Source organism: Amphiura filiformis, chromosome 1 (genome assembly GCF_039555335.1).
Source record: "Amphiura filiformis chromosome 1, Afil_fr2py, whole genome shotgun sequence".
Classification (NCBI taxonomy): domain Eukaryota; kingdom Metazoa; phylum Echinodermata; class Ophiuroidea; order Amphilepidida; family Amphiuridae; genus Amphiura; species Amphiura filiformis.
In genome coordinates this window covers 11,972,579-11,984,691 of record NC_092628.1, presented here as the reverse complement: position 1 = coordinate 11,984,691, position 12,113 = coordinate 11,972,579, and the positions used below count along the sequence as shown (strand labels likewise).

General features: G+C 33.2%; 1 protein-coding gene across 1 annotated transcript; it reads right to left on the bottom strand.

Annotated features, from left to right (window-relative positions):
* Positions 1 to 1,755: 1,755 nt before the first annotated feature.
* On the bottom strand, positions 1,756 to 10,802 carry LOC140165583 (uncharacterized). The gene is made up of 3 exons (XM_072188871.1): positions 10,278 to 10,802; positions 4,685 to 4,919; positions 1,756 to 2,618 (listed from the first exon to the last, which is right to left on the bottom strand). Exons 1-3 carry the CDS (start codon positions 10,693 to 10,695, stop codon positions 2,426 to 2,428), a joined length of 846 nt encoding a protein of 281 aa, XP_072044972.1. The 5' UTR covers positions 10,696 to 10,802; the 3' UTR covers positions 1,756 to 2,425.
* Between the last annotated feature and the right edge of the window lie 1,311 nt (positions 10,803 to 12,113).

The following is a 12,113-nucleotide window of genomic DNA, read 5'->3' as shown; positions in this document are numbered from 1 at the left end:
GTCCAAAAAAAATATGACCATTTAAAATATATATTTGACCGACCAAAGTTACCCCACTGACCGAAGTTACCCCATTTTACGGTAATGTATCCCCCAATGTTGCTCTTCCACATACCCTTCCCCTTTCTCCACCAATCAATGTTGGGATACATTAAGATGATGATGAGTATGCTATGCATTCCAAAACTGACAGGGCATGGAAGGGGACCATTTCCAATTAGGCCTTATAGCATTCAAATGTTTTAAGATGGTATATAGTTCAAGAGTCGTTCGGTTCGACATTTTAAGTACGCCATTATTAAGGTCCTGTTGACCTGTTAACACTCAAAACGTGTTGGTAGACAATATATTTGAATTCATCATCCCCAAGTGAACTAACTTAAAACGTAATGTTGCCAACTTTTACTCATATTGATTTTTTGAAAATAGTACTATAGTTTATTACACCGTACTTCTAATATAAAATATTGCTACTTATGATAAATTATAAACGAATGTGTGTGCTTATACATGGTTAGAAAATATACAAATTGTTGTTCGTATATAGTTTGGAATATGCCTACGGTCTTATACCTAATTATATAATGTGTTCAATTAACTTAGCTTCGAGACATGATTTTAATTGTTTTGTTGAAAACAGCCTTGTTATCATGAAAGAAAGTGCTTTTGAGCCAATCCATGTCAACTCCAGGGATGTGCACCGCAGCACCTCTTCAATTCTTTTCTTTTCCTGTGTGGTGGTAGATATTGTTGAGAAAGTAAAATGCTGAAAATTAATTTAAGCTTCATACTCCATTTCGTTTTCCCATGGCAGCAATTTGAAATTTAGGGGGGTCAGCGTAAAAAATGTGTCGCGATGCGAAAAACAATGTTTGGAGGTACTTTTTTGTGTAGAATTCAAATTTGGCGTCAGAAAATGTGTAACTCTCTTGCTTTAGAAGATGTAGGGCCCTCAAAATACAACTTCGTGAGTCCCTCCAGGACCAACTTCGGGGGTCAGAACTCCAAAAGTAAACATAATTTTATTGTCCATTTTTTTGCCACTCAGAACCCTTTGGTGGCACATTACTATTATCCAATATTGAGCCTATTATAGAATACGTTTCGCCGAGATATTACCCATGCAAACCCCCAATTGTACATTTTTTTGTACATTTTGACCCCCCAGAAAACCAATGTCAGACATTTTACCCCACCATCAGCTTCAGGTGTGTTGAAAATATGTCCTTGGACAACATTTATGAGAGATATTGGCTTGGGTTCTTGATGGCTTTGCTTTAAAAACATCAGTTAGGTTTACCTACTACATGCAACTTGCAAGTCATTCCATGCCATATCAACAAATGAGTTGGCTGGTCAGTGGTCATAATGAACACGGGAAAACGAAATGGAGTATGAAACTCAAATTTTCAGCATTTTACTTTCTCAACAATATCTACCACCACACAAAAGAAAAAGATTGAAGAGACGCTGCGGTGCACATTCCTGGAGTTGACATGGATTGGCTCTTTTGCATCTATATTTCCCATTGACAACATTTAAAAACGGGGTTTCGGCGACAGTGGCGTATTTTTTCGAGAACAGTGGAACAAACTTGCAAATGCGCGACTGTCCATCGACACCAAATCAGATTCAACCATGTACCAGAATAATAATGCCCATAATGATATAAAAGCTCATTATTCTTACAAAACGTTATGTATATTTTCTACAAAACGTTTTACCGAACACTTTTGAGAACTTTGCCGCACGTAAAATTGCAGCATACTAACAGAACTATAAAATATATGATTGTTATCTACTGAAGATAGCACACGTGCATACATTGGACGTCTCATCCACTCAGGAAACACATAAGGTTTTGAAAACGTAAACGTATTTTGGTAACCGGTTGTGGTCAAAACGTTTTATACTAACATTTAAATATCGGATTATATAAAGGTCATGAAAATGTTTTTAAAACGTTTTATATGGGGAAAAAAAGCAATCACATCAAAATGCTGTCAAAATGTTCTGGTAAAATGCTTGTTGGCAAACGTTTTTGCAAAATATTTTTGTAATACTTAAATAACCCTGGTAGACTGTTTTGAAGCAAGTTTTCAAAAATGTTTTTGAATGTTATTAAAACGTTTTATACCCTTTACACCCCGATATTTAAATGTTTTCTGTCAAACGTGTTGTATTTGGAGTGATACGCACTGTAAAACACTTGCTGGAGATTCTTGGGGAAAATGCAACTCAGAGAAAATTAGTTTCCGCAATTATCTGAAATCGGAAACATTCATATTAGACTCCATCTGTCGTTTGGATAGACTTTATTTGCTTTAATCACGTTTATTGACCATCGTCATAATGGTCATTAATCAGATAATGACAATGATCACTGGTAAAAAATACTGTACATTAAAGAGTTACCAAAATTGTCTTAAAGTATTGGGTAAGGTGGTCGCGGGATGTTACTGGAAGACGCTGCTGCTGTAATGCTATTGATGTTGGTCATATTGGATGTAGCCATGGAAATTGACGGCGGATTATAGTAGCAGGCCCCGCAAAAACCTCCGTAAGGTGCTGGGGCTGTTGGGTACGTCACGGTACCGGGAGCAGCTAGACCCATACTCCTAAAGAACAGAAAATGAAAATATAAGACATATTTTAAACTATATTGTTTGAGTATTCAGATCTTTGGAATACGGTACCCTGTTGAACATGTTGAAGTAATAATTATAGCAAATTTACCACGAAAGGACGTTAACATAATGCCATCACAAATAGGCCCTATGTTTTGATTCGCTTGTTATTGGAATTTATATCTTTTTAACTGTTAAAATCACTACAAATTTTCTATTTTCTAAACATAAAATTATCTATTATTTTATTGCTATCTTCTGAAGATAGCAAATGATTTTTTGGCAATTTTTGTTATTGGAATTCTGATCTCTTTGAATCATTCATTTAGTCGATTGATTAATCAAGCAATCGATTAATTAATCGGTCCATCGATTGATCAATCAATCAAACAATTTGTGCAAAAGTCATTTTAATTTTCGAAGAAAACGGTAAAAGGGACAAAAAGAGTTTTGTGTATAGTACATTGATTCAGAAAAGTAAACATAAAATTATGACATGTCTATTATTTTATTGTTATCTTCTGAAGATAGCAAATGATATTTTGGTTATTTTTGTTATTGGAGACAATCTATTTCTGTTCTCTTCGAATAAATCATTCAGTCGATTGATTAATCAAACAATCGATTAATTAATCAATCAATCGATTGATCAATCAATCAAACAATTTGTACAAATGGTCATTTTAATTTTCGAAGAAAACGGTAAAAGGGACAAAAAGAGTTTTGTGTATAGTACATTGATTCAGAAAAGTAAACATAAAATTATGACATGTCTATTATTTTATTGTTATCTTCTGAAGATAGCAAATGATATGTTGGCTATTTTTGTTATTGGAGACAATCTATTTCTGTTCTCTTCGAATAAATCATTCAGTCGATTGATTAATCAAACAATCGATTAATTAATCGATTAATTAATCAATCAATCGATTGATCAATCAATCAGACAATTTGTGCAAATGTTCATTTTAATTTTCGAAGAAAACGGTAGGGATAACAAGTAAACATAAAATTGTTATGTTGTTTTATTGCTATCTTCTGAAGATAGCAATTTATAGCAAATGATGTTTTGGCTAGTTTTTTTATTGGAGACAATCTGATTCCTGTCCTTTCGAATCAATCATTTAATCGATTGATTAATCAAAAAATCGGTTAATGATCAATCAATCAATTTATCAATTCATCAATCGATTGATCAATTAATCAAACAATTTGTGAAAAAGTTCATTTTAATTTTTGAAGAAAACTGTAAGAGAGACAAAACGAAAAACCGTTATCTAAAAAAATCGTTATTATTTTATTGCTATCTTATGATAGCAAATGATATTTTGGCTCCTTCGTTATTGGAGACAATTTGTTTCTGGTCTGTTCGAATCGATTGATTGATTAATCAAGCAATGTATTAATTAATCAATCGATCGATCAATTGATTGATCAATCAAACAATTTGTGAAAAAGGTCATTTTAATCTTCGCAGAAAACAGTATTAAGAGGCACAAAACGAAAAGAGTTTTGTGTATAGTACATTGATTAAAACAAACAAACAAACAAACAAACATAAAATTGTTGCTATCTTCCTAAGATGGCAAATGATATTTTGACTATTCTTGTTATATAGGAAACAATCTGTTTCTGGTCTTTTCGAATCAATAATTCAGTCGATTGATTAATCAAGCAATCGATTAATTAATCAATCAATCAATTGATCAATCACTCAAACAATTGATGAAAAACGTCATTTAAATTTTCGAAGAAAACAGTAAATGAGATAACAAGTAAACATATTGTTATCTAAATTATTTTATTGCTATCTTCTGAAGATAGCAAATATTTTGGCTAGTTTGTTATTGGAGACAATCTGTTTCCTGTCTTTTCAAATCAATCATTGATTACTCATGCAATCGGTTAATTAATCAATCAATCGATTGGTCAATCAATCGATTGATCAATCAATCGATTGATCAATCAATCAAATAAATGGTCCATCAATCAATGGATCAATTAGCTAATTCAATTCATCAATTAAACAGATTATTGATCAATATGCCAAGACTTACCTATATTGTTGATCAATCTGCGCCTTCTCAATCCGCTTATCCTTTGCTCTTCGATTCTGAAACCAGATTTTAATTTGAGTCTCGGTAAGATTTAACAATTCTGCCAATTCCACGCGACGCATGCGTGTTATATATTCAGTTCGATGGTATTCCATTTCAAGTTTGAGAGTCTGTTCACTGGTGAAAGTTGTTCGTTGGCGGCGTTGTCTTGTTTCTTTTCTTCGTCTTCTTGCAACTAAAATAAAAGTTTGACATAAAAAGAAAAACTAATGTTAACTTTCTTTAACACTGAACAACAAAATTTCTTACGAAAGTAATATGCCATTAACGTTGTTTGTTGGATTATATAACTCAAAGTGAAGATCATTTGTTAATATGTTACCGTTTTTATTCAACTTTTGATTGAACATCGCTGTTTGTAACCTTAAAATATTTCCGTTGATGTAATGCTATGAAGGATTAATACCGGTTCTTGTCTAGACCATTTGTAGACTATGCTATACCTGATGCCATACATTGCCAATTTTTGAGATATAGCAAGTATGTTATTAATCATGATGAACGCATTCAGTTGAAGTCGAAATTTTGCATATGTTTATCGCAAGTAAAAAGTCAATATATAGTCATAAAAAGGTTTATATTATTTTTTTATATAAAAGTATGCCTACAGTATACGTATGTTATCTCGGCATAACTGTAATGAGGACATGCTTATTTCCCCGAGGAAAGGCCATTGAAAAGATCAGATGTGGAAAATCTATCAATTGTGCACAAATTAATGCAAATCGGGTTTATATGTATAAATATATTTAATAGCTACGATGCATGCAGCAAATCGCAACATAAAAGATGCGCTATTATAAGTTTTATTATTATTATTTTATTTTTGTAGAACCTTATAAGTCAACACATTATCGATAAACTATTATACGATAGTACGTTAGATTTTTGCGATCATAAGATCATAAGTTCATACAAAGACAATTTCGCGAAATGAGTTGTTTTTATGGAAATCATGCAATGGTGAAGTAAAACGTATAAAACAACCATAGCTGTTTGGCTGGGTACCAATCAAAATTTGGGTTTAAATGAACAGTAATTAATGAAAGTAAATGAAAATATCCCATTTTATCCCATGACATATAGATATGCTAAATAACCTTCATCATGTACATTCAATGGCTCAAAAGATGACCTCAAGTAAAAGTTGTAAAATGAGGCCAGGTTTTGTTGTATCAAACCTTAAATATCATTCTGACATGTAGATATGTCTGAGTGTACATGTGGGCCTAAGGTTATAACGATGGCCGTTTTGTGAAACACAATTTTGATCCAATACAGGTTGTAGCAAAAATGATTGATTTTGTTTGCCCTTTGTGACTAACCCCAAAAAAACCCAAAATCTTGTGTCGATGTCGGGTGTTTTTAAACTCATAAAATATTTGCACGTTTTCTCTCCCAAAAGTAGGCCTATAGTAATAATTTCTAAGAAACACTCTTGTATGTTATTACTATCTTAAAATCGAACTTAAAATACAACCAAAATACTATATACATCAGGTGCTCAATAGCTTTAGTTACGGTGTGCGTTGAGGTTTCACTTTCCATATGTCAACAAAATCTAAGGGCAAACAAAAAAATTGTTATTGGCCTCATGTCCAAGTTCGCGATAAACGGTGGACCAAATTCTAAGTAGTAGTCAAGGCAGGTTTTAAGCCCTCGAAATATATATATTGCTATATAATCTGAAGATAATATTGATATATGCTGAGAATATATAAAGCAAATATTGCTATCGGCTAAAGATAGCAAATACCGCTATCTACTGACGATAGCAAATGTTGCTATCTACTGAAGATAGCAAATGTTGCTACTATACTATATTAATAATACTAGTATACTACTGAAGATAGCTAACGGTTCTGTCTACTGAAGATAGCAAAATAATACACGTCATTTATATGACAATGAAGTATAAAAAATACATAATATTGATGCTGGGGTAAATTTGCGTAATAATAAAGCTAGCTATCCTAATTGAGTTACATCTCGCCATCTACAAACCCCGTGTATATTAAGAGTACCCCTTCCCTGAACCTATATATCTATATAAAATGTCAACCCTTTGATACATGCATGTCTCGCAGTAAGGTACAGCCAAACTCGGTGTTATTTGAGATAGCATAGTGCATGCATTATGTTTGTATATACTATCCCATACTTAAAAAATGCAAACGAGCAAAATAGTTTCATCATTATTGTTTGATTTAATGGTTTTAATTCGCAAGGAAAATAATTTCCGAAATCTTATAATTCTTGTACTTACTGTCTTGTTTCTTTCAGATTAGACTTATATGAACTTTTACAATGACAAATTAATACCGAACAGTGCCCGTTTTTAATGTGCAATAGATAGAATACTATGTGTAAAAATTCACATGACTTTATAAACAAATTCGTCAGCATCATTGAAATATTACGAATTGATTATCAATACAGAAGGTCTGTAAGTTACATCATTAAATGTGTTATAATCGATATTGTCTGTTAATTGCATTAAAGGCAATTAAAAGATCAATTATATGAAGTACATGAAAACATTATTAAGTATGTTATTCTTTCGAATTACACATTACATGCATATGAAAATGTGACCGCGTATATAGCGTTCGCGGTCATGTTGGTCTTTTAATATACTTTTGATTCATTACGCAGTATAGGCTTATTTTATTGATACAAATTTCTGAGATTTAAAATTTGGAAAATGAATCAAAACTTATGAATCTACTTAAGCTTCGCTTTAAGCTGATGACATTGTACCTAGTGAGCAATATAGAGTGAGATTGAGCATTTCAATATCTTTTGGACAATCATTGAATATTTCTATTACATATATAACTGTGATTGCTCAAAATACGTTCGCTTATCAAATTAGACATCTTGAAATTATGAAAGAGTGAACAAACCTTCACATAAATGAGAAGAATTACTTGTAAAAGGATATTAATTTGCGCTTAATGTGAAGGGGTGTACCTTCCATGGTGCCTGCCTGTATTCGCTTAATGTAAACTCTAACAGAGTGATAAGAATGAAAACCATTCCAAAGGAGTAAATAAAATAGAGTGAAAATCACTCTTGCAAGCCATGATATAAAAAGAGTAACGCGGCCCTATATACCTAAAAGAGTAAAAAACACTCTTGCAAGCCATGATATAAAAAGAGTAATGTCCCTTTATACCTAAAAGAGTGAAAACCACTCTTGCATGCCGTGATATAAAAAGAGTAATGTCCCTTATACCTTGAAAGAGTGGTTTTCATTCTTTTAGGAGTGATTTTCACTCTCTTATGAGTGATTTTTACTCTTTTGGAGTGATTTTCACTCTTCTTACTCTCTTGGAGATGGTATTTTTCACTCTTTTACATATATATGCGCTTTTGAGCAACTCCAACATTATGCTATTTTATGTTATAGAATGAAAAATAAAGATGATCTGTATCTTTCTTATCAGTTTTTTCCTCAACTAAAACAAAACAAAAACAGTCTATACAAAAATGGTTTGCATATAACTCTAAATGAGTGTCACGAACTTAATGATAAAATCAGCAACTGTTGTCTTTGTGAGAAACTTGATGTGAAATATAAACTAAAACTTTAATTGTAAAGTAAACTATAACTATCCAAGATAAGACTACCACTACCCAAAAAAACACACAAAAAAACACAGAAAGCCATACAAAATGGTGGAGGGTTAGGGCTGCTAACAACAAACGGCAGGTTAATGGTAATTTGAGTGTTAATTCAATGAAATATGAATGTCTGAGCACTTAATTTGTGTTTGCTTGTTCGTTTAGTGGCATATAGCCAAAAAAAGAGGGAGGAATAGTTAAGCTTTTTTTGAAAGTCACCTTCAGCATCCCCCTTTTGCCTCCCATGGTCCGATTAAAAAAAACAGACAATTTGGCACTGTGAGACCTGAATCATCTTAAAAGTGTAATAAATTTAAAATAACTTAAAATTTGTGGGCCCTATTTTCTAAATGTCCATTATATATACTAGACATTTTTCTTTTTATTATAATTTTTAGTACTTTTAGTGGACTTCCATTCAACAAAAGAAACTATGACTCAAAAGTAATAACACAGTATAACACTTTAGGCATAGATGTCATGTTTGTCTCCTATAAGGTAACAATAATAAATAAAAAAATATACCTATCTATAACAATTCTATAAAATCAAATCATCAAGAACATTTGCATCTATTCGTTTCACTTACACAGTGGCGGAACAAGGAACGTTTTCAGGGGGGGGGGGTGGGGCATGGGGGACAAAGTGAATTTCAGGGGGGGCAAAATCGACTAATTTTGCGCAAAATTGCCGCAAAAAGTGGAAATTTACGTAATTTGGGGTTTTTGCCTCAAAAGGGGAGGGAACTGGGGGGGGCAAGAAAAATACTTTTTGGGGGGGTTTTCCCTCCCTAACACAACTTAACAACAGTAGCATGATCAGTTAAGTTTTAAGATGTTTTGGGTCTTACCGCTGTCAAATTGTTGATTTTTAGGTGATTTTATTTCACTTGAAACCTTTAAAACGTGCAAAAATATTCGCATTATACAGGATCATATCACAAATTTATCATACAGTACCTCAAGACAAGGTTAGCACAACATAAGTATATAGCTACATGTATAATGTGTATGTCAGAGTGAATCTTGTATACATCTCTATCTAACGGTTAATTCAATCAAATCAAAACATGTACATGTATAAATAATGTAACAGATGTAATGTCTACATTCAAGTATGGTTTTGAAGATGATTCGATATTAGAATATACCCTACATGCATATACCGATACAATTAAACATACATCTTGACACAAGCAAATTACATGTATAACACAGGCGATAAGTGAGATGCAAGAGAGCGCTTACTTCATCCATTTTTGCCCGTGATTCAGGGAGGCCTCTATAAATTTATAGTGCCTGTAAATATCACGCCGGCGGTGCGAAGCGAGAAAAATCATCTGCTATCTACTGAAGATAACATTCATCATCGCGCGCAAAAAAAGTATATTCTCGGTTTATGAAATACCAAAAAAGCATGCTATGAACGTGTTGTTTTAATAATTTTCATTTTAAAGCTACAAAATTAAATAGACATGAAATGTTTATTGTAACTCAAAAATAAATTGTTTTAGTTATTTTAGAAATATCTTCATAGCGATTTCAGAAAGTTAAATTTCCCGCTTTTATTAAACAAGTGCAATTTGTGATACTTTACATTGAATAGAAAAAATAGGGTTTTAAGTGTACGAGCATTTGTTAAGCCAATACAACTTAAAACAAATTACTCTTCTCTCAATTTAACAAAATTAATGATAAAGTGGGCTGTTCCATGAAATCTATACACCCCTATAAAAGACATTACCTTAATTGTCATTAATGGAGTGTGAATTTCAAATGGGAATGACCCATTAAGGTAACCCCATTTGAAATTCACACTCCCTGTGTGGGAGATTAAGGTCATGTCTTACACAGAGGGTATATGGATTTCAACTGGAAAAGCAGAGTATACATTGAAATAAACTTACAAATACTGTTCGGCGACCCAAAAGGCAGTCCAGCCGTCCTACCGTAACCCAGCGGCAACCCCGACAGATCCGCATAACGAAACCCGTTTGTAACAGCAGCGGCTGTAGCAGAGTCTAACATTTTTGAATAAACCTGAAATCCACTTGATGGACTAGCAAGAGCAGGCGGCGATGATGTAACAAAATCTTTTGCTGCACATAATGGTTCTCTTTTCACAGATGTATTATTACTCGAAGTTAACGATGTGAACGCAGAAAGTCTTGGTTCAGAGCTGGATAAATTTATCCCCGGTAAAGATGATAAAGATGACGAAATAGATGATATTTTATTAGTTTCTACGTTTTTAGGAGATAACCTATCTTCAGTAGTAGCATGATTAGTAACAATACCGTTTTCCACCACATCTAGACTTGCCATGATGTAATACTAATTGCTTACTTTCAGATACATAAACTGATAAGAGTACAATTGCAGAGAAGACGGGGCTGATTGTACGCGCGATTACACCGCGCTTCATCTCGAGTGAGATTTCATAGAGTGACATCGCAATTTAGAAGCGTAAAATTCGCAGTCTCAGAAGCACCTGCCCCGCCCCGTGGTTACCATAAGCCAGCTATAATACATGTAGTTAAAAGAGTGACAGTACCAGTCGATGTGTTAAATACTCATGTCAATACCCATAAGGCAATTAGATGTTATGATTGACACGTCATTACTCCTTATTACCGACTATTTCCGGCCTGCTCTATTCTGATTGGTTCAAAGTCGACCTCACATGCGCGGGCTAATTTGCATGATAGTGAAAGCAGGTGTTTTTTGGGTAAACGATGTTGTGTGATAAGGCTCGTGGAGGGATGAGCGGAGTATAGTAGCTTGCGCGGTTTTCCCCTGAAGGGAAAAGGAGCTTCAAATAGATAGGTCTTGTATGTTAAACCCTTGTATATACAATCACAGTCTATTAGCTACATATATGAGATTGTTGAGGGCAATAAAAAGGGTAAGAAATGATGACATATGAGTATATACAAGGATAGATTGATATGGCGGGAAATCACGTATTATGGTAGACAAAGGCACTTTATAAGTATGGTTAGTGACTTATATGGTTAGACACGTGAATTGGAGATGTAACTATTTGTCATTTTATGATTTGTTGGGTTCCTTGCATTAATATAAATGTGTAACTTATCGATCATTTTTTTAAACAATTTGGTTTAAGTATAATACTAGTCGTGCAAAATACTGTCTGTTCACATCATGCGATATAAGATGGACTGTAAATCCGCGCGAGTTTTTTTGACGAAAATAAAAGTTGTATTATCAATCAGAATTCGATGACTGAGTGCTAGATATATAGCATATAACTTTGTCAATATTGAGTTACACTACACTACAAGTGTTTCAAATATGATCATCTGCCAGTGCGGATTTTTTTAACCCCAAAATGCGTGTACACACATATAGTGACCTTTGAATGTATCTGGGTACTAAGCATCATACGCAACACCTTAAGGTAAAAATTGAGATATGGTTGTTGACTATTGTTTATTGAAATAAAGCCATTGGAAATGTATAGTCTATATGCGATGAATGAAGTGAAGAGTTAAGGTCGAGGATAAACACATGACAATATGAAGGCTATTCTAAAGTTATAGGCTAAATTCATCACTATTTAAGTATCATGTATACGCTATTCAATCGATCTATATATAACTATACATACCATCCAAATTGTTTTTACTTTTTTACTATTTATAAAAGCTTTTTGAAGTCGTATTTTGGCTATCTTTAGCAGATAACTGACCTTGATAACATATGACTGTGAATCCATCCAT